Source organism: Somniosus microcephalus, chromosome 5 (assembly GCF_052327205.1).
Source record: "Somniosus microcephalus isolate GS21.2 chromosome 5, FLI_Smic_1.0, whole genome shotgun sequence".
Taxonomy (NCBI): Eukaryota; Metazoa; Chordata; class Chondrichthyes; order Squaliformes; family Somniosidae; genus Somniosus; species Somniosus microcephalus.
In genome coordinates this window covers 207,621,139-207,645,197 of record NC_140991.1, presented here as the reverse complement: position 1 = coordinate 207,645,197, position 24,059 = coordinate 207,621,139, and the positions used below count along the sequence as shown (strand labels likewise).

The following is a 24,059-nucleotide window of genomic DNA, read 5'->3' as shown; positions in this document are numbered from 1 at the left end:
TCCTGGAATAAGTGCTGGGATGTGTTCACCTGGGACCTCTGCCGCTAACCCTGAAGACGTTTGTGAGGTCCATCTATTTACATAAGAATGGCAGGCACCTGTGCAACTTGGGGTGCATCTGGGGCATCTGCCCGGCAAAGATGGTGTATATTGCAGTACAGCTTACTGGTTCTGGGGGAAGTTGGGGTGGGGGAATGGTGCTGGGTATCTCCAAGGAATGAACTATGGAGTGCTCCCACTTTTTGTTCGGGATCCAGGCCATGATTCCAGGATGGATTCTCAGCTGGGACCTGCATAGAACAATCAGTAGCCTGGTCTATCTTGTTTCACCAAGCATACAAGTGCCAATGATACACCGGTCCCTCTGAGAGCTAGGGATGAGAGAACTCCTGGCATTGGGAGTCCCTGCCCCTGCCCCTCCTATGCCACTGGCCTTATAAGGGGCAGGTGTAGGCTTTTACCCTGACAAGGCCCGCGGAATCACTGATGTAAAGGCAGGACCTGGAGTTATGGTGGGAGGGCACTAGAAGAGCTGCAGATTTTTGGCCCCATGAAGATTTTCTGCCATATTGAATTTTTTTTGAATCAGTTTGTTATATGATTAAATGTATTTTTAGGGGTGGATGAGAAAGTGTCATGGTGACTGTATTTTGGAGAATGTTTTGATGTAGAGAAAATTGAAATTAGAGAGAAAGTTTTGCATTATGAGATTATTGAATAATGAAAGTAGAAAATAACCAGAGATGTAACTAGTGAGGAGAAAAAAATTGACAGAGAGACTCAGCAGTCATTGTCCAGATGAAAGATTCAATGGACCTGACAGACACAAGAAATGTCATAAAACTTCATACATTTATTTTATTAGATTTTGCACTGCTTGCATTATTTTCTTTTGGGGCTAATGGTTAGTGGGTTTTATAATTATTTTAGTGGGAAGACATCCAACACAGTCTCTTCAATCATCAGTTTATTTTCAGACATCGGGGGCGGGGGGCGGGTGGGTGGTGGGGGGAGTGCGGAGTCAGATCGGGGAGAGGTGAGTCGGATATCAGTGGGGAGTCTGACATCAGGGAGGGTAGGGGTGGGGGGCGTCCTATTGCGGGGATGGAAGCAGGTAAGCTTGGTAAGCCAGGCAAGCATTCCTGCTCCTCCTGGCCCACCTTCCTTCAGATGCCGGGTTTCCCGAGGCCAGCATTAAACAGAGATTAAAATCTTCGGCATGCTGCCTTATTAAAATATTTTAATGACCAGCTCTCCTCCGGAGAGTAGCTTAGTCGTCTGCCCCCAATCCCCTCCATTAAAGCTGGAAGTCGGCACGTTGGAGGTGGGTTGGGGTCAGGTTCCCCATTTTTAAAATTTTTAACCCCTCACCCGCCTCCTCCCCCTCTCCGCCTTTGGGGGTAAAAATTCCTTCCTAGGTGATAGAAGCTAATCTTTACTCAATTGGTGGATATATTCATTCTTCAACTTGTTGTGGTAGTGCCGTCGACTTTTTTTGTTTAACCCTGTCTGAGTTATCTGAGACATGGACTGTAACTGATGCATCTGACAGGCTTTCCAGAGTATCATAAATGGCTAACTAGATAGATAAGAAGACAACATTCCCAAATAATTCATAAGTTTTATTGCTGATTGATCCATGATCTGAACAATAGGTCCTTTTCTAATTAAATTCCCAACTTGGTTGTAATAAATACAGGTTCGAGTCTTTTAATTATATCTCCAGTGACCGAACCTTCCAACTGAATTCTGGACATGACATTTCCAGAGAACAACTTAGGGGGAATTGTATCATCATGAACCCACCCAAAATTGGGCAGGAACACAGTGGAAACGGTGGAAAACTAGTGGTAAGTCCACCAGTGCCTCAGCACCCCCACTGCCTTCTCTGCTGGCTGGGACCATTGCATTGAAGTGAACTGCTCAAGCCCAATGAAATGAGATGACCAACTGTACAACCCCATGCAAGATAATTCAGGCAAAGTAAGGGTGGCATGCTAAGAATACATTGAATTAAACATGTCTGCCACTTATAACCACCTTCTCCTCACTGTGTTAAAGTGTTGGACTAGATTACCATTAATACCCAGGATGTGGCATGGGCCATTTAACCCCCAGCCTTCAACTGCGAGTGTTCCTTCACCCAGAGGCAGCTTTGAATGACACTGTGATGATTGAAATCTTCACAGCTACAGGGAGTGCAGTGCCTACTTGGAGATGGCCTTCAGGTTAGGTAGCAACATACGGGTTAACTCACTTATGACTTCCCTTGTGAAGCGCAGCTTCCACAAGCACTGCTCCTAAGTCAGCTGGAGGTAGCAGAGCCTTGGTCTGTACATTCAGGTATAGGGGTAGTAATGGCAGGTGGTACCATGTGCCTCTTGTGATGCCTGACTAGCCTGATCCACTTTGTTACTCATCCTCTTCTTCCAAAGACATCCAGTTGTAATGAGGCATTAATGACAGATAATGAAGCATAAGATATCACTACGCCATTACTGTCTTACTTAAATACATTCACTCCATTCTGAGGCAGGGAAAAGATGGTAGGAATTGGTTGAATGTAAAAATGGTTCCCCACCCCATTTCAAGTTTCTTGATCACTTGAATATCCCTGAAAATTGTTCAGTATTTAAAGGAAAATCCATGTTATTATATCTAACTGGGTTGTTTACTCAACAACAATTTAGCAGGTGTGCATTGGCTTGGTTTATTATGGTAATAGAAAAGAACATGGTATATCTTTTGACTTAATGGCCTCTATATTAACCCCTCCATGACGAGCGGCAGGAGATTGGGGGGTAAACCTTAAAATCGGAAAATGTGATTCCAACCCGACACATACACGCCTGCTGCCATTTTTATGGCATCGGATAGCGAGTCATGCAGGTGTCCCATCTTGGCGAGGCGGGGCACTTCATTATCATAATTAAATCAGGCTCCCACAGTGCAATTGGGAGCCTGTTTTAAATTTAACTGCTGCCACGCGGGTTTCCCAAGGCTTGGGAAACCCGGCAGCGAAATGGAGGCGGGAGCTGCTGGCTCCAGAAGGTAAGTGCCTTTTAGAGCAATCCTTGCGGGCCAGGAGGAGCAGGAGTGCTCCAACTGGCCCTTCAAGGAAGCATTCTGCCTCTCTTCTGCCGATCGTGGCCTCTCTCTAGCCCCTGCTGTGATTGCCGACCTCCCCAACCCCCCCCCGCCCCCTCCCACCAACCCCCAATGGCTTCTCTCTTCTGCCCCGATCTGCAACCTGTCCCCCTCCCACGATTAATGCTGACCGCACACACCCCCACCCCCCCCAAGCCCTGATCTGCAGCCTCCCCTCCTCGCGATTGCTGGGGACCGTCCTCAAGGTTCCCAGCTGTGGCCTGTGACCTGTGCCTCCAGCCACTGGTTTTCCCACCTGGCAACCGGCTAGCCTGTCAACTTGGCAGGCTGCCAGGTTGGAAACGGAATAGAAAATGATAATGAGGTCCTGTCGTTAAATTTGGCATGACCTCCCTATCCCTGGCCTTGCCAGGTTCTTTGACCGCTTTTGGCATCTCCCGCTCCCTCCCCGGCTCTCCGTAACTATCGCCGGGGCCAATGTGCCTGACTGACATCCTTCACTTCATTGTCTGTTTGAAAGATCTAATAAAACATTATGGGATATAAATTTGTCTTGGGCGATAGCTCAAAATGGAAGATAGCAAATCAGCAGGCAATTTTGTACGATTACAAAAGGAAAATTGGATGGAGTGTAAAGTGGGTTGCTGATTCACTATTGTTCATTTTGCGCTACTGCCCAAGACAAATTAGTACCTCTATGCCTTTCCATCCAAATTGGGATGAAAGGTGAGGATAAGATGTGTTGTTTTTCATTTCAGTTTACAAGTTTTGCAAATTTGTGCGATGCAAACAGAGATCCATTGAGCAAAATCAGTTCTTCTGGTAAGCCATAAAATTCCAAAACAATTCTCAATGTATTACATAGATTATACAGCACTGGAACAGGCCATACGACCCAACCCGTCCATGTCAGCATTTATGCTCCACTCGAGCTTCCTCCCATCCTTCCTCATCTAACTCTATCAGCATAACTCTCTATTCCCTTCTCCCTCATATGCTTATCTAGCTTCCCCTTAAATGTATCTATACTATTCGCCTCAACTACTCCCTGTGCTAGCAAGTTCCACACTTTTGCCACTCTCAGGGTAAAGAAGTTCCTTCTGAATTCCCTATTTGATTTCTTGGTGACTATCTTATATTGATGGCCTCTAGTTTTGCTCTTCCACACAAGTGGAAACACACTCTCTGTATCTGTTCTATCAAAACCTTTCATCATTTTACAAGACCTCTCCTGGGTCACCCCTCAGCCTTCTCTTTTCAAGAGAAAAGAGACCCAGCCTGTTCGTCCTTTCCTGATAGGTATAACCTTGCAGTTCTGGTATCATCCATGTAAATCTTTTTTGTACCCTCTCCAGTGCATCTATAGCCTTTTTATAATATGGTGATGAGAACTGCACACAGTACTCCAAGTGTGGTCTAACCAGGGTTCGATACAGGTTTAGCATAACTTCTCTACTTTTCAGTTCTATCCCTTTAGAAATAAACCCTAGTGCTTGGTTTTGTTTTGTTATGGCCTTATTGACATGCGTCAAAACTTTTAGTGATTTGTGTATTTGTACTCCTAGATCCCTTTGCTCCTCTACCCCATTTAGATTCTTATTTTCTTACCAAAATGTAATAACTCACACTTATCTATATTGAAATTCATTTACCAATTATATGCCCATTCTGCAAGTTTATTAATGTCTTCTTGTAATTTGTTGCAGTCCTCCTCAATGTTGACTATCCCTCCCAATTTGGTATCATCCGCAAATTTAGAATTTGTGTTTTTGATTCCAAAGTCTAAATCATTAATATAAATTGTGAATAACAGTGGTCCCAGCACTGATCTTTGTGGGATCCCACTTCCAACCTTCTGCCACTCTAAATAACTACCCTTTACCCCCTACTCTCTGCTTTCTGTTTTGCAGCCAGCTAGCTATCTGCTCTGCTACTTATCCCCTGACTGCACATGCTCTGACCTTATTCATTAGTCTATTATGTGGTACCTTATCAAAGGCATTTTGGAAATCTAGATATATTACATCTACTACATTACCCTTGTCTACTCTCTCTGTTACCTCTTCAAAAAATTCAATGATGTTGGTTAAGCAAGACTTTCCCTTTTGAAAGCCATGTTGACTGTTTGTTATTATATTTTGTGTTTCTAGATGTTTTTCTATTTTCTCCTTTAGTAGGGAGTCCATTATTTTTCCTGCTACCGACGTTAAATTAATTGGTCTATAGTCTCTTGGACATTTTCTATGTCCCTTCTTAAATAATAGTATAGCGTTTGCTAGCCGCCAGTTCTCTATAATATTATTCAATCTATTACCCTGGTCTTTCTCATGCTTATGTCCTTCTCAATTATTATCCTAAACCATATTATATTGGTCACTATTGCCTAGATGTTCCCCTACTTTTACTTCTCTTATCTGCTATGCTTCATTCCCCATTACCCGATCCAGTAGCGAATCCTTCCTTGTTGGGCTTCTTGCATATTGGGTTAGGAAGGATTCCTGTACACATAGTAGGAACTCTATTCCCTTATCCACTTCACCTACTTCTTCTGGCCAATTAATTTTGGGGGTAGTTGAAATCCCCCATGATTATTATTCTGTGGGCTAGAAATTCAGTGCTAACGTGGCACAAACCACTTTTCACCCAGGCGTGGTGCCGCTAACCCAAAATAGTCGCTAATGAATTTTTTCCCCTATGTTTTTTACTCATTTCCCAATTTTTTTTGCATATTTCTTCCTTCACCTCCCTTCCATTATTAGGTAGTTGTAGACTACCCCTATTAGTGTGATTGCTCTGTCTTGCTGCAGTTGTACAGGGCCTTGGTGAGACCACACCTTGAGTATTGTGTGCAGTTTTGGTCGCCTTATCTGAGGAAGGATGTTCTTGCCATGGAGGGAGTGCAGCAAAGATTCACCAGACTGATACCTGGGATGGCAGGAATGACGTATGAAGAGAGATTGGGTCGATTAGGCTTATATTCACTAGAGTTTAGAAGAATGAGAGGGGATCTCATTGAAACTTATAAAATTCTAACAGGACTAGACAGACTAGATGCAGGAAGGCTGTTCCCGATGGCGGGGGAGTCCAGAATCAGGGGTCACAGTCTAAGGATAAGGGGTAAGCCATTTAGGACCGAGATGAGGAGGAATTTCTTCACCCAGAGAGTGCTGAACCTGTGGAATTCTCTACTACAGAAGACAATTGAGGCCAATTCATTAAATATATTCAAGAAGGAGTTAGATATATTTCTTGAGGCCAAGGGGATCAAGGGATATGGGGAGAAAGCAGGGACAGGGTACTGAATTTGGATGATCAGCCATGATCGCATTGAATGGCGGAGCAGACTCGACGGGCCGAATGGCCTACTCCTGCTTCTATCTTCTATGTTTCTATGATCCTTTTTTTAATCTCATCTCTATCCACATGGATTCTATTTCTGTCTTACTGATGGCTGCGTTACTTTTTCCTACTACCGTTATGTTATCCCTAATAAGTACAGCTACGCCATTTCCCCTTTTCCCACTCTACCTTTTCTAAATATGTTCCACCCTGCAATGTTTAATTCCCAGTACTGATTTCTCTGTAGCCATGTCTCAGTAATCCCTACTATATCTGGTTCCTCGCAATGTATTATTGTCTCCAGGTCCCCTGTTTTATTACAGACACTGTGTGCATTGCTGTACAGACAGTTTAATGCATTTTTAATAGCAGTTCCTCTCGCTTCATTTTTAACCATCTTTTTACAATCATGTTCTACAACTCTATTTATTCCCTGGCCATTTATGTCCTCCCTTAGTTTAGTCTGTCCCAGGCTCTCCTTTCCTTTTTTTAAATGTTTAAACTTGTTTCATTTCTTGTAGATCCCTCCCCCTGCTCAGTAGTTTAAAGCCTTTGCCACCTCCCTATTTACCCTTTCCACTATGACACTGAACCTACTCCGGTTCAGATGGAACCTGTACCATCGGGACAGCTCTTTCCTGTCCCAGTACCGGTGCCAGTGTCCCATGAAAAGGAACTTCTCTTTCCCACACCAGCCCCTTAGTCATGTGTTAACTTGCCTGATCTGACTCTCTCTATGGCAATTTGCATGTGTTTGGGCAATAATCCAGAATTTATTACTCTCGAGGTCCTGGGGGGAAAAATTTTGTGTCGCCCATTTTGGGGCGCTAATATCGGCCGGGCGAAAAGTTTAGCGCCCGGCGCTAATTATCACTTCCAACTGCAAAATTCACCTCTATCTCCCCCGGAGGTGATTTGAGTGCTAAACTAGACGCTACACACCTCTCTTAAGGCGCAAACGTCAGGGAGCGAGGCGCTACCTCGGAACGCTACCAAAGCTCAGGCGATGTCAGTTACCATGGAAGCCAGGCAGACCGGCGCCATCCAGTTCTTAAAGGGGCGGGGCCATCTTGCTGGCCAGCCACACCCTGCTCATTGCAGCCTTGAACCTCGGCCTGGAGAGACCTCAAAATCAATTGTGTTGGAAGCACTAATGGATAGGCCCAGGGAAAGAGCTCGGCACTTAGGACCCTCAAAAGTGGTGCTGAAGGCCAAAATTCCTTAGGACAGCATTAAAACCAAAAATTTTGCTGACAAGAAAAGGCAGAAAGTGCCCACCTTTAAATACTGCTCCTCCAGCCCCTTCCCGACTTGAAAACGTTCCCCTCTACCTGTTGTTCCTAGCAGCAGGTGCTAAAGGCAGGGGGCGCGACTCAATATCCGGTCTGGGACGCTACCGGGACGTTGCACGCTTGACTGACATGATTGGAGGGTAGCTAATGTAACCCCACTATTCAAAAAAGGTGGTAGAGAGAAAACGGGGAATTATAGACCAGTAAGCCTGACATCGGTAGTGGGGAAAATGCTAGAGTCCATTATAAAAGATGTAATAGCAGAGCACTTGGAAAACAGTGACAGGATCAGATAAAGTCAACATGGATTTACAAAAGGTAAATCGTGCTTGACTAATCTACTGGAATTTTTTGAGGATGTAACTGGTAGAATAGATAAGGGAGAACCAGTGGACGTGGTGTATTTGAACTTTCAGAAAGTTTCCGATAAGGTCCGGCATAAGAGGTTAGCGTGTAAAGTTAAAGCACATGGGATTGGGGGTAAGGTACTGACTTGGATAGAGAACTGGTTGGCAGACAGGAAGCAAAGAATTGGAATAAACGGGTCTTTCTCCGAGTGGCAGGCAGTGACTAGTGGGGTGCCGCAGGGATCGGTGCTAGGACCCCAGCTATTCACAATACATATTAATGATCTAGACGAGGGAACTAGATGTAATATCTCCAAGTTTGCAGATGACACAAAGCTGGGTGAGCGTATGTGCTGTGAGGAGGGTGCCGAGAAACTCCAGTTTGATTTGGACAGATTGGGTGATTGGGCAGATGCATGGCAGATGCAGTATAATGTGGATAAATGCGAGGTTATCCACTTTGGTGGCAAAAACAGGAAGGCAGATTATTATCTGAACGGCAATAGATTGGGAGAAGGGGAAGTGCAACGAGACCTGGGTGTCCTTGTGCAGCAATTGCTGAAGGTAAGCATGCAGGTGCAGCAGGCGGTTAAGAAGGCAAATGGTATGTTGGCCTTCATAGCGAGAGGATTCGAGTACAGGAACAAGGATGTCTTGCTGCAGTTGTACAGAGCCTTGGTGAGATCACACCTTGAGTATTGTGTGCACTTTTGGTCGCTTTATCTGAGGAAGGATGTTCTTGCCATGGAGGGAGTGCAGCGAAGATTCACCAGACTGATACCTGGGATGGCAGGAATGACGTAGGAGGAGAGATTGGGTCGATTGGGCTTATACTCGCTGGAGTTTCCTTTCCTATTCTTTAATTTACCTCAATTATTGCCTTCCCTCTTTGCTAAACCTGAAATCAGCATGAATAGGGTACAATAGATTGAGGGGTAGAAATTGGTATGCACTGTGCCTGTTTTTTGGCCGCAAAATGTGCCCAACGATGACCAACTTAGCAGTGGAACGGACCGTACCCAATCTGCACGTACGTTTGGTCCACTGCTAAATTCGTCTGGTCCATTTTTCAGGAGTCCCTGGCAGCTGCCTAAAATGGGTGTTAGGAGCTCTATGTATGTAAATGAGGGACCCCTTGCCGAAATTGGTTGCCAATGAGCGAAGTGGAAGCAGGCCTGCTCCGCTCAGGATTCTTCAGCAGTCCCTGCGGTTGCCAATGATACGCAAGTTTATTTTGTTTAAAAATGTTCCAAATTCGTTGCTGTGGAGCCAGGAGGAGCTGGAGTGCTCCTTTGACTCTACAACACTTACGATCACCTCCCCACCCCTCCCAGGACTTCTCTTTGGGTCACTGCCTGTGAAGCAAGCGGCCTGACAGTCATCTTTAGAAAAGGGGTGAGCTGCCTGTGGAGCACATCAGGTGGCGGATGCTTGCTCAGATATTGATAATGAGGCCCACGGACCAATTTTGGGCTGGGCACAGGCCTAATTGGGCTGCTCGCTGTCGGCATGCTGCTGGTTGAGCACCCGAAAACGGGCTACGACCAATTTCTACCCTTGAATCTTTGCATTATATCTATCAACTGAACTAAAGAAGCAGCAGACTGGGGGCTGCTTGGTTGCTGTCCCAGCTAAAGAGAGTATTTGTGGATATGTGTGGAAATGATAGTGGAGAAGATATATTGGGTTGTTGCAGGTACAGTTCAAATTTACAATAAACCAATATAGTAATACTGATAGAAGACACCGTTTTAATAAATTAGAAAACTTCTTTATCTACTTCAGAAATCACTCACAATTTTCAAGTTAAGGATGTTTAAGTTATTATATAAGGTGGTCAATATCCACAATATGATTTTTCTAATAAATCAGTTTCTGTGTTAGGCTCAATTCATAGCAAGTGGAAAGAAATTAATTACTGATTGAAATAAAATGAATTACTCGGATTTTTCTAACACTTACCTAATGCCAGTGAATTAATATAAACTTTGTTTGTCTGACAGAGATTTCCAACTGAGGATCACCTCATGATTCACAGGCATAAACATGAAATGACTTTGAAGTTTCCAGCAATAAAAACAGATAATATTTTGTCAGGTAAGAGCACAATACCCAATAATAAAATTTACAGAATGGTAAAGAGAGAAAACTGTTTCGCTCCTAAGTGTGTAAGAGACTGTGTTAGAGTCTATATAAAAGACACTGGGCTAGAAATTCAGCATAGCCCAGGAATGGGTGATAAAATTAGAAAGCTGGAGAATTAGTGCCAGGCGCTAATGCTTTAGACTGCATGCAAAATTATTTCTCCCTGCTCAAAGAAATGATTGGGGCGCTAAATCAAGTTTTAAAGGCCTAGCTCAGTGGCGTTCACTCAGAGGGTGAACCAATATCGAGTGCAGTCTAATCTCAACTCATCATTGCCATAGGCTTTTCCCAGTACTTAAAGGGAAGGTTCATTGATACTGCAGTACCTCATTCTCAGCATTGCTGGCTGTGCAGCTGCCTCAGCAAGGAGAAGCACAAGGAGAAGGAGCCGGAGGACTGAAGCAGGTGGCTCATGGCAGATCCACCTCAGTTGGGTGGTCAGGGTGATTGAATGCTTCAGCAAATGCTACGTACCACCATCTGTACCATAAGCTTCACACACTGCCCAAAGCACTACATCTCCAGCGCGCACCCACCAACAATCTCTACCTACCAACACTCACACCCATATCTCACACCTTGCACCCATATCTCACACCTTGCATACATTGACAACTATTTAACTGTGGCAGGCACAAGGATCATTAGTTATTGGAATATGTGTGATATGTTTATGCATAAATTTATTAATGGAGTTTGCAATTTTTTGTGGTCACTTTTGCGCCTAGGAGGACGCTGTGATATGGCATGACACAGGGATGGTATGATGGGCATGTGGTGATAAAAAGGGATTTGGGGTTTAAGTCATCCTGCTGTGAGGCTGGAGGTCTGTTTGGAGGAGGTGGCAGAGTTCTGTGACCACCACCTCGGTGATGCGGAGCCGCCTAATACACAGCTCATCGCTTTATTGGAGGTAAGAGAAGTGCTGTCGGAATACCCTCGGAGGGTAAGGCCTCTTGTTGACAGCCCTGATGGCCCTCCTCCTCCCTCTGGCCAAATCTTCCAATCTTTCTTGCTGCCTCCGCTCCCTCCACCATAGATCCTGGAGGGCCAGTTAGACTACCAGTACAGCCCCCATTAATGTAAGCCAAGTGTAGCACTTTGATATTTTTTAAGAATAAATATAACTACTTTTTAGTTACCACAACACTCCTGCTCCAAAAAAACCTTTAAATTACTGAATTAAGCTGTTACATAATGTCAAACTGACAAGAAAGCACTGAAACTCCTCTGACCTGATAGCTGCGACTCATTACTCATGATCCCTTTAAATAACGTCCCTGGAGCCGGCTTCCATCTGCTTGACGCCTCCTCTCCCTGTCGCTGTCTGGTCGAGGCACTAAGGTAGGTCGTGAAAATCAATTTTGCAGATCAGGTGCTCAGTGACCCTCACTGACGTCACGATCTGCCTGGTGTTGAAGTCCCCGGCGATACCTCGTACCAGCGGCACAACGGAGGGACCAGATTTGCCATGCGTCGCTGGATTCGCCTCGCCCGGCACTACTGCATCAGCGCCCCGTTAGCGCCAGCTGCTGGCATTAACGGGAGGCGCTAACCAACTGAATTTTCCCCCACTTGGTTATAAAGCATGTACTTTACATAATTAAAAAATATAAATGGTACTTCGTGTAGAAAAAAAACCCAGTAAAAGTAAAAATCCTCTGTGTAACAACAGAAAGTAATTTTGACTGATGTTCATGGACTACAAAATGGGTACAAATTGGTTATGACCTGTATTCAGGTGCACGAGCAACACCACGCAGAGAACACATGCCCCAACTGGGTGGCCTCAGGGGTTGGCCGAAATTGGGTGTAGGCCTCATTGTAATAATTTGGGCAGGTTGCCACCCAGAGCCTGGGGACTGCCATTCATCGCTGGCTAAATTAGTCCAGGGGTCCCAAATCAGATGCCTGGGCAGTTGCCTATGCCAATATGACAGTACTTGTACCCTGGTGCTAATTGGGGGCAGCACGTTGCTCCCTGAAATTGGCCCTTATTGCACCCGTAAAAAGGCGCAACGAGGCCCAAATGCTACCCCTAAAATTGTTTTCAGAAGAATATTTCATATATAATATATATCTCCATTTAGAGGATTGACTATGGAGTAATTTTAACCTTTCCCACCTGGCGGATACTGGGTGGGCGTGTGGGGAGTTAAAATCGCTCAGGTTAGTTACCCAGATAGGATCTCGCTGCCTGTGATTTTAACCTGTTCTCCTGAGCAGGTGGCGAGGACACCCGCCCAAAGCCAGTAGAATGAGTGAACCCGATCACATAATACAGGAGCGATAAAGTTACAAATGTGTGTTCGGATCTTTTGAGTTCAATGATTGTTTAAATACGCAGTCAGGTCGGGATCCATGCAGTGTTCAACAAGACAGTGGATAAGTCATTTTAGTTTACTTTTTCAAATAACTTAAATAAATAAGTTGCGTTCTGTTGATGCACATCATCATGGGATTGGGTCTGCATAGTGCTAAGTTTGGTGTCAGATCCTTGTGACATGTGGATTCCTCGAATTAAAGCACTCTCTGTTGTCAGTGTGCAAAAAAATTCATTACAAAGTGATACGAAACCTGCTGAAAACACTTCAGATTTGCTGTCCTAATGGAGAAATATGGTGCTCCTTCTCTCCAGAGTTACTCCCAGCGTGACTGGATTCACTTCAGTAGGGGTTGTAATTTCAGACTGGTCTTGAAGCTGATTGAGAACTGCAATATCCTGAGAAAACATGCCATTTGCAGTGTATTATGCATAAACAACCAGCAGCATAATTTCTCAGTTAGAGCAGGATCTTTAACAGATCTTTTAAAAATAATGGCCCAGAAATTCGGGTCGGAGGCAAGTCTCCGACCTGCACTTACCTTGCGCGCCGACCATTGAGCTATGGGCCCCCATGGAATTGCGATCCTGGGCTTCCTCCAACTGCCGGCGCTCAGTGCTTGCGTATCCCAGGGGCGCAGTTAGTTCGATGCGTCCCCTAGGACAACGTGGGCCATGGAGAGCCAATGGTAGCAGGGAATGCTTCATTCATAAGTTTGACAGGAAGATCTGTCAAACCTATAAATACTATAAGCCCCAAAACATCACTAAAACCTCAAATAAATTTTTTAAAAATCACATTTATAAAATAAACTATAAATTACATGAAATAACTATTTTAAACAATAATTTAAATTTTTGAAAAAAATAATTACATTTTCTAACGGGGCTAAAAGTAAACTTACCTTTCTTTAAAGTAATTAAAAATAATAAACCTGTGGAAAAAATGTTTTAATTTTAATTAATTCACCACTTACCTTGTAAAAAGCAGGCCTTGTGACTGCTTTTTACATGTCTAACTTCTGGAGACTTACCTTCCCGGAGAAACCTGGAAAAAAAACATAAGTTCAATGCGCACGCGCTGCCTCTCCTGCGCACGCGTTCCACCTCTGAACCCCTTCTTTCAGGGGAACGGAAGTGCCGGTTTCCCACGCATGCGCAGTGCATGCACGAAACCGGCACTTTCGTTGGGCCTACGTGCGAGTACCCCGTGTGTACTCACGCGTTGGGACCCGAATTTCTGGGCCTATATCTTTTCAGTTAGACACTAAGGGCTGGATTTTGTGAATGGAGGCGGGACTGCTGCTTGTCGTGTCAATGTCCTGCCTCCATCCTCGCCTGACCAATCAGAGGGATTTCCCCCTGATTGAACTTGTTAAGCCCGTCCTGCGGTCTCAGCAGGTCAATTGGGGAGGAAGTCACTGACGGATCACGTCAACGTCAGACGTGCTATCTGTCAAGACTTCTTCAAAGAAGAAATGACAGCGTTTGACAGCTCTGTAAAGCTGTCAAACACTGACATTCTCTTTAGTTTGATGAATCTTTGTGGTGAGGACTCATCAACCCTTTCAACTTTGCAAATTTCACATGTCTGTAGGATCAGAGGATCCAACAGCCATTATTTGAAATTGACATGGAGAATGTCGGCTCTCCCCATCCAGCACGGCTAAAGGCTGTAGAAAGAAAACAAGGTAAGTGCACACTTTTTTAAACTTATCACTCACCTTACATACTTACCACTCCACACTTGCACCCATCACTCACCTCTACACCTTACTTCCAGGTGCCTCCGACCACCGCAGACCTCCTCCAACCCGGCGGGGTTCTCCGAGGTTGGGAAGCCTTCACCTGTGAAGGTAAAACGGCACTAATCCTTTTTTCTGCCTGTTAACTACCTGTTAACAGGCAGTTAAAAAGATTAAATGCCTTTCCCACCTCCAGGAGATGGGACCCAAAGCTGCACATCCTCCCACCTCCTGGCAAAAGGGCACAGAGGCGGGATGGGGGCGGGTTTGCCATCCGCCCCCACTTTCTCCGATTTTACCGTATGTCCCACCTCCATGCTCGCCTCCTCAGGGCTTGGAAAATCCAACCCTAATAGAGTAATTTCAATAAAAATTACCCCCCCCCCCGCCCAATCTTCCCTTTCAATTTAAACATACACAATGGGGAAGCTGCAAATATATAATTCTCATCCTTATGAGTGAGGCTTTCATAACTCAGCTAGATCTCCCATTTACCTTACATTGTTAAATCTGCCTTTGTGAAAGACTGATTTTCTTTTGTGGGCCAAACACTTTTTCCTGCAAAAGCTCCCTTTAAAGCCCAAATTTGCCCAAGATTTGAATACTACTCCAGTATCTGGAAGACTCTTGAAGCACCTCTCCCACACTCCTGGATATGATACAAGAAAAAGCTAATTGTCTGAGAGGAAATCTTTTTTTCACCTCTGGCCTCCAACTTCTCTCTCTCTCAGTCTCTCCATCATAACCTTTTTTTGCCAATTTCTGTTTTATCAATTCTGCAGTCAATACTAGCTCTTCTGAACTTTCCTCAGCCCTGTGTAACCCTTCACCTGACCCTGTGACTTTTTGCCTCACCCCATTACTTTTCGTACTGACAACTCATGGAATGTTTGGCTTTCAATAAACTTCACCAGGGGGGTAAGAATTCCCCTCTATGTTGCTATCTGTAGAAACTTCGTAAATGTATTCCTGAAGTTTTATTTCTATTGAAATCATAAATATATTTAATTAGAATTTACAATTTAGCTTTTATGACTTCACTACACCGCGTGAAAAGAGAAAACCTTCCTCTGCCTATGTAAGACTCTGAATGGCATACTGGACTGCTTTAATTTCTCATTCCTCAACTCTCTCAGTTTTTTGTTCCTCCTACAATCTTCAGGCTTTTAAAACCCAAGCTTGTGTCACTTAATCACTTCTTGATTTATGTTGTCTCTTTTCAATCTTGGCGGTGTCCTGTACTCTGGGCCTTGGCCCTGCAATTTGATTTCTAAATTTAAAAAAATCTCATTCATCACTAGTGAGTTGTGAGGCTTCCTCCTTTCATTGCTTCTCATTGAGTATCCTCTATGATAATGATTGTCTTATCTCATGATTCAGTTATTTCATACTACAGTGCCTTACCCCTTGATGTTTCACTTTTAATTAGCTTGGGAATTTACCTTGTTAGGAGTTGCAGATTAATCTACTTTTCAAATGCCAAACTTATTTCTTCCAATAGCTGTTGGATCAAGATTTTTATAGGCTGGATTTTAGCACCCAAAAATGGTTGGGTTGGGGTCAGGTCAGAAGTTAAAATTTAAAAAAATTCAAACCCGACCCCAACACACCCACTTCTGGGTTTAACAGGCAAGGCAAGGAGCGGGCAACCAACCCGCTCCCAGGAAGTGCATTGGCAATTTAAATATTTTAATGAGGCTGGCAGCCTCTGATTTAACCTGTTTTACAGGTTTATCCTTGGCCAGCCGGTTTACCAGGCCTTGGGAAACCTGGCAGCTAAAGGGAGGTGAGGACAGCTTCGGGGAGAATTCACTCCTAACTGGCCTTGCTCTACTTTTAAGATTATGTCCCCTTTTTCTGGATTCCTCTGCCAGAGGAAATAGTTTCATGTACCTACCATATTGAATACCTTTATCAGTTAAAACGTATTTCACACAAAGTAGTGGAAACCTGGAACTCTCTCTTCTAAAAGGCTACAGATGCTGAGTTAATTGAAATTTTCAAGAGTTAGGCAGTGTCTAAAACAGGCTGCCAATTCACCATTTCACCCCACTCTGTTAAATTAGTATTTTTGTTACAATCTGTGACATTGTAACCTGGCTGCTGTTTATATTCACTGGGCGAGAAATTCGTGGCCTGAGCACCACGTCATAGTGCCACCAGCTGCTGGTGGGTCTTGTGGCAGCCATCGCTTTGGTCCCTACCTTTTTGCTGCCGGTAACTGGCAGCGCCATCTCCAACAAAATGATGTCACAAGCGTGAACTTCGACCCTCGCGTTGAATTCAGTGCTGGATCCTAAGCACGCCAGGTTAACCTGGCATGCAAGCAAGCTGACAGTGGCAATGTCTGCACCTCTTAAAGGGACACACACATCGTTCAGGTAAGTTTGGATTTAAGGTTTTGGACTTTAAAAAAAATATTATTGCACTGGTGGCTTGCTGCAATAGATGTGAAAAGTTTTTTAAGTGTGTAGGGCATGCTGCTGGACACTTGCAAGGGCTAGGATTTTAAATGAAGGCCTTTGAGAAGACAGAACATGTTGCAAATACTCAGCAGGTCACGCAACATCCATGGAAAGAAAAACAGAGTTCACGTCTCAGGTCGAGATGCTGCCTGACCAGCTGAGTATTTCCAGCATTTATGCTGTCATTTCACATTTACAGCATCTGCTTGCAGAGGGAAGAGGAAGACACAGAAGACGAGGAAGCCGAAGAGGAGGAAGCATAAGAGGAGGAAGCATAGGAGGAGGAGGAAGCAGAAGGAAGGATGCATCCCAGACAGTCCCTTTGTGGCCAGGATATCCGGGATGGAATCATCTGCCTGCGGTCCCAGTGACCACAACCCCAATTCCCCTTTCAACATTAGTTTCACACCTTACCTTCCATCTGTTACTGACCATCACAACATCCTCTTGGCCACAATGCTCAAATAAAAGCCACCACAAAGCAAACTTTCCAATCCACGTATATACGTCTATCCATCCAATGTGACATCAAGAATCAACTCATCACCTGTATGCATTCACTTAGTGACTGTCTTGTGTGTGCCTTTGCCTGTCCTACTGATGTTACTCAGTCCTACCCCAGTGGCTGCAGAATGGCTGGTGGAAGGCTGCTGACTTTCAATGGGGGAGACGGCAAATTTCCTTGCTGGTTGACCTTGAGGAGCTGGTGGCTGGGACTGTCAAATAATCTTCTTCTTGTTTTTCTTCACTCTTGTCTCCCTCTTCTTGGTCACCCACTGGCTGGGCAGGCTGCATTTCTTGGGTGTGTGAAATGAGGAAGGCACAAGAGTGGAGTTGTGGTGACTGGAGGGCAGGAAAGCACGAGGTAGATGTCAGAAGGAGGATAACATATGAGGATACCAGCATCTTGTAACCTTTCAGCCCCACTGCTGGCCAAGGGCTCAGCCATGCTCCTGCCAAGAATGGCCTGCACCGTCTCCTCCAAGGAGGTGAGGTGAGACTGGGAATGGGAGATGTGCCTCGTGACTGGTGCAGATTGTTGGTAGGTGAGTGTTTGGGGGTGGGGGTCGTGCATTGAGCAGTGTGTGAAACTAGTGGTGCAGGTGGTAGGAGATGGCTTTTGAAGATGCATTCACTGACCTTGACCAGTGGTCTGAGATCATGAAGCTTCTTTGGGTACTGGAGCCAGGTGGCAGGGGCGACACTGCTGGAAGTCATCCTCGGTTCTGAGGGACTGCCTAAGAAGAGAAGAAGGTGGCCTTGGTGATCTGGTCCCACATCCTTCTTTCTGGAGGGACTCCTGGCCCCTGTGGGTAGAGGACCTGTCTTGCAGTGTTGGCCCCCTGCACAAAGCTGGAGTGCTGCGTGTGAGACCTGAGTGCCCCTTTCCTATCTTGCTGAGGCATTTGTGTTAGTGCTGAGGCATGATTCCCATTTTTTGAAGTTAGGAAGGGAATTCAGCTTTAAGAGCTGAATATTCACATTTGGGACTTTTTAATGTTAAATATGTTTTTAAAAGGCATAAAGGGCTGAAAACTGCATTGTTTCACTTCATTTTAATTTGTATTGCTTCAGTGTGCATGGCCCCTTTAATTCTCAGGCTTCTTCATTGCCCACAATTCCTTGCGAGCTCCACAGCCTCGCTTCCAGAGGTTGTGCGAGGCTCGAATGCCACACCTGCACACAAACTTCGGGTTGGATGCCTCCAGCAATGCCACCAGGACAGGTAAGTGCTGCGCCAACCATCTCCATCCGCCAGATGAATTTTGCTCCATTAGTGTTACGGCCATTTTCAGTGGCTGTTAACTCCAGTTGTGGGTAACACTGGCATCCTTGGCTTTATTAATAGAGGTATAGAGTACAAAAGCAAAGAAGTTATGCTAAACCTTGATAAACCTCTGGTTAGGCCTGAGCTGGAGTATTGTGTTCAATTCTGGGCTCCACATTTAGGAAGGATGTCAAGGCTGTTGAGAGGGTGCAGAAGAGATTTACTAGAATAGTACCAGGGATGAGGGACTTCAGTTGTGTGTCAACTGTGGCTCAGTTGGCAGCACTCTCGCCTCTGAGTTAGAAGGTTGTGGATTGAAGTCCCACTCCAGAGACTTGAGCTCAAAAATCTAGGCTGACACTCCAGTGCAGTACTGTGGGTGCTGGCTGTGCGCAAATTGGCTGCCGCATTTCCTACATTACAACAGTGACTACACTTTAAAAGTACTTCAATGGCTGTAAAGCGCTTTGGGACGTCCAGTGGTTGTGAAAGGCGCTATATAAATGTAACCAGAGGACACAGATCTAAGGTGATTGGCAAAAGAACTAGAAGCGGCATGAGGAAACATTGTTTTACACAGCGAGTTGTTGCGATCTGAAATGCACTGCCTGAAAGGGTGGTGGAAGCAGATTCAATAGTAACTTTCAGAAGGGAATTGGATACATACTTGAAGGGAAAATATTTGTAGGGCTGTGGCGAAAGAGTTGAGGAGTGGGACAAGTTGGATAGCACTACCAAAGAGCCGGCACAGGCACGATTCTATCTTTCTATGAAATGATGGTCGATTGGCTTGGCAGTCCATTAATTTAAGTGGCCAAATGCTGGACTTCTGTGTTGCTGATATGAATCTCGGTCTTACTTTAGATTGACCTTCAGATACACAATAAACATGTTGTATCTGGGCCACTGAATAGATTTGCTAATGGGATTAAAGTGTTCCTTACAAGAGGAGGGAAAGTCAATCAGGATCGCTCCCATTCCACAAGTAGCTGTTATTTGCCAATGTATTAAGGACAGGCATGGAAAGATCTTGAGACTTCAGGAGGCCCATGCAAATACAGAACTGTTAACATAATGATATGGGGTAGAGGAGAAACAATAAAAATAATAATACCAGCCTAAGGGAGAAAATAGATTGTTTTCTCTCATTTAATAAGCTTTCAATTTAACTATGATCATAGTTATTGTAAATATTTCTAAATGTTAATGTGTAGCCTGGAAGGTTTGTGTAAATTTAAAAAAAATTGATGGGTAGTTTATACTTGTCACTAACATAATTAAACATTGTTTTTATGTTTAAACATTGGCAACAGTAGCATAGTGGTTATGTTACTGGACTAGTAATCCATGAGGCCTAGACTACTAATCCGACATGAGTTCAAATCCCACCATGGCAGCTGGAGAATTTAAATTCAGTTAATTAAATAAATCTGAATTAAAAAGTTAGTATCAGTAACGGTGACCATGTAACTACCAGATTGTTGTAAAAACCCATCTGGTTCACTAATGTCCTTTAGGGAAGGAAATCTTACTCAGTCTGGCTATATGTAACTCCAGACCCACAGCAATGTGGTTGTCTCTTAAATGGCCGAGCAAGCCACTCAGTTCAAACCGCTACAACACAACACACTGATTGCAGCAGTTCAAGAAGATAGCTCATCACCACCTTCTCAAGGGCAATAAATGCTGGCCTTGCCAGTGATGCCCACATCCTGTCAATACATTTTTAAAAATTGTTTGTAAGAGAAAGCACAACAGTCTTAATAAAGGCATGGTTTTCTTTTCATGAACAGGTTCCTGCACTTGTCTTAGTCATCTCCAGATATTAGACAAATTATGTAACATAGAATCATAGAATGGTTACGGCACAGAAGGAGGCCATTCAGCCCGTCCAGCCCATGCTGGCTCTCTGCAAGAGCACTTCAGTTAGTCCTTTCCCCCGTAGCCCTGCAAATTTTTTCCTTCAGGCACTTATCCAATTCCTTTTTGAAAGCCACGATTGAATCTGCCTCCACCACCCTTTCAGGCAGTGCATTCCAGATCCTAACCACTTGCTACGTAAAAATGTTTTTCCTCATGTTGCCTTTGGTTCTTCTGCCAATCACCTTAAATCTGTATCTTCTGGCTCTCGACCCTTCCGCCAATGGGAGCAGTTTCTCTCTATCTACTCTGTCTAGACCCCTCATGATTTTGAACACCTCTATCAAATCTCCTCTCAACCTTCTCTGCTCTAAGGAGAACAATCCCAGATTCTCCAGTCTATCCATGTAACTGAAGTCCCTCATTCCTGGAATCATTCTTGTAAATCTTTTCTGCACCCTCTCTAAGGCCTTCACATCCTTCCTAAAGTGTGGTGCCCAGAATTGGACACAATGCCCCAGTTGAGGTCGGACCAGTGTTTTGTGCACATATACCCCCAGGCCTCTCTGTTTCTGCACCCCCTTTAGAATTGTACCCTTTAGTTTATATTGCCTCTCCTCGTTCTTTCTACCAAAATATATCACTTCACACCTCTCTGTGTTAAATTTCATCTGTCCACCCATTCCACCAGCCTGTCTATGTCCTCTTGAAGTCTATCACTCTCCTCCTCACTGTTCACTATACTTCCAAGTTTTGTGTCATCTGTAAATTTTGAAATTGTGCTCTGTACACCCAAGTCTAAGTCATTAATATATATCAAGAAAAGCAGTGGTCCTAGTACTGATCCCTGGGGAACACCACTGTATACCTTCCTCCAGTCCGAAAAACAACCATTCACCACTACTCTCTGTTTCCTGTCACTTAGCCAATTTTGTATCCACGCTGCCACTGTCCCTTTTATTCCATGGGCTTCAACTTTGCTGGCAAGCCTATTGTGTCGCACTTTATCAAACGCCTTTTGGAAGTACATGTACATCAACCGCATTGCCCTCATCAACCCTCTCTGTTACCTCATCATAAAACTCAATCAAGTTAGTTAAACACAATTTGCCTTTAACAAACCCGTGCTGGCTTTCCTTAATTAATCCACACTTGTCCAAGTGACTGTTAATTTTGTCCTGGATTATCATTTCTAAAAGCTTCCCCACCACTGAGGTTTAACTGACTGGCCTGTAGTTGGTGGGTTCATCCTTAGACCCTTTTTTGAACAAGGATGTAACATTTGCAATTCTCCAGTCCTCTGGAACCACCCCTGTATCTAAGGAGGATTGGAAGATTATGGCCAGTACCTCCGCAATTTCCACCTTTACTTCCCTCAGCATCTGATTTCACTATGACTTTGGCAGCATCTTCTTCCTTGCTAAAGACAGATGCAAAGTACTCATTTAGTTCCTTAGCCTTGCCCTCTGCCTCCATTCGTAGGTCTCCTTTTTGGTCGCTAATTGGCCCCACTCTTACTACCTGTTTACTATTTACATACCTGAAGAAGACTTTTGGATTCCCTTTTCTGTTAGCTGCCAGTCTAATCTCATACTCTCTCTTTGCCTCTCTTATTTCCTTTTTCACTTCCCCTCTGAACTTTCTATATTCAGCCTGGTTCTCACTTGTATTCTCAACCTGACATCTGTCATATGCCCCCCATTTTTGCTTCATCTTACTCTCTCTCTCTTTCATCATCCAGGGAGCTCTGGCTTTAGTTGCCCTTGTACCTCGACTATACCCGAATCATCTCCTCTTTAAAGGTAGCCCACTGTTCGATTACAGTTTTGCCTGCCAATCTTTGATTCAAATTTTCCTGGATTAGCCAGATCCATTCTCAACCCACTGAAATTGACTCTTCCAATTAAGTATTTTTACTCTATATTGCTCCTAGTCCTTTTCCATAGCTAATCTAAACCTTATGATACTGTGATCACTGTTCCCTAAATGTTCCCCTACTGACACTTGCTCCACTTGACTCACCTCATTCCCCAGAACCAGATCCAGCAATGCCTCCTGCCTTGTTGGGCCAGAAAAGTACTGATCAAGAAAGATCTCCTGAACCCACTTCAGAAATTCTTCCTCCTCTCTGCCCTTTACACTATTACTATCCCGGTCTATATTAGGATAATTGAAGTCCCCCATTATCACTACTCTATAGTTCTTGCACCTCTCTGTAATTTCCTTGCAAATTTGCTCCTCTATTTCCTTCCCACTAGCTGGTGGCCTATAAAATACACCTATTGTTTCTTAACTCTAACCAAATAGATTCTGTCCTTGACCCCTCCAGGACATCCTCTCTCTCCAGCACTGCAATATTCTCTTTAATACTGCCACCTTGCCTCCTTTCGTTCCTTCCCTATCTTTCCTGAACGCCTTGGCCTCGATTTTAACTCGGCCGTCAAGCAGGCTTTGAGGCGTGTGGGGGGTTAAAATCGCAAAACCTGGGGGTCGGGACCACCCCCGGCCTGGTTCCCGACACCTAGCCATTTTAACCCAGCTGTGCCTGATGGTCCCGAATCAGTCCCGCCTGCAACCAGATGGGACTGGTCTTTAGGGCCCTTAAACAGCACTCATTGGCCTTTATAATCCCATTTTAACAGGCCCTTGCCTGTTTAACCCTTTCCCCACGTAAAACACGCCTGGTGGGGATCACGCCTGTGAAACCTGGCGTGAACACTATTGGCTTGCTGACTATCAGCTGCAGGTCAACCGTTAAAGAGGAGATTTGATCAGCCATCATTTGCAGGTGGCAGGACTTTGTTGTTTCAGGCCTGGGCCAACTTTTACCAGGCTTAACCACACCTATGGAAGGTTGGAGCCTCACACACTTCTCCAGTGTGACCTCCTGCGAAACCCCTCTCGCCAGCCTCACTCAGCGCTTCCTCAACTGAGGCATCTACCAGAAGCATGGGAGGCCTTTTTTAACTTCCCTTCTTGGCATTAGAGGACCTCCAGCCCCATTCGCGAAATGACACATGCCACAACTGCAGAAGTTACCATCAGAATTTTTATGCAAAACAAGCAACTGATGGCATTTTTACAGAATACACAACATTTCACCCAAGTGACTACCCTTGTGACTATTTGTGCTTTATTTTCCTCTTAGGCGTGCTCCTACGTAGTGGTTCCCCTGTGGCTTCAGCAGATGTGGAGGCCCCTGTCTCGACACCTTTGGCGGGCGTCCTCTGGGGTGGCGAGCCTGTGAGGGCTCGTCAGCAGTCTGCTGCTCCTGCGGCTGTGCAGGAGTTGAGACGTCTCTCAGTTGGGTGAGGACTCCGGCGGGGCTCTGACCGAGGACTCTGCAGTGGCATGGAAGTGTGAGTGCTTGGAGAGGAGCCTCCACTTCCTTAAGGTCTGCCACCAACCTCCCTCTCATGGGTCAAGTCCCCCTCCGTGCCTGCAAGTGGCTTGAGAGCAGCTTGCTGCACATCAGGGGGGCCATGGGGACCCGTATCTGAAATGGCAGTCCTACTCAGAAGGACTTCCATGAAGGTCTGATTTCTCTGTTCAATAGATGCCCATCGCTCCTCAAGAGATGTCATTCTATTCTGAACACTCACCATGTTTTCCATACCCTGGAAGGGTTGAAGGTGGATAGGCAATGGCAAACATTCAAAGACCGAAT

General features: G+C 44.8%; 1 protein-coding gene across 1 annotated transcript in view; it reads left to right on the top strand.

Moving 5' to 3' along the window:
- Positions 1-24,059, top strand: part of creb5b (cAMP responsive element binding protein 5b) — a 665,061-nt gene that overhangs the window by 93,259 nt on the left and 547,743 nt on the right. The window contains exon 4 of the mRNA XM_085988619.1: positions 10,090-10,183. Within this exon, the coding sequence (XP_085844745.1) occupies positions 10,090-10,183 (94 nt within the window). The remainder of the gene's footprint in view (positions 1-10,089; positions 10,184-24,059) is intronic.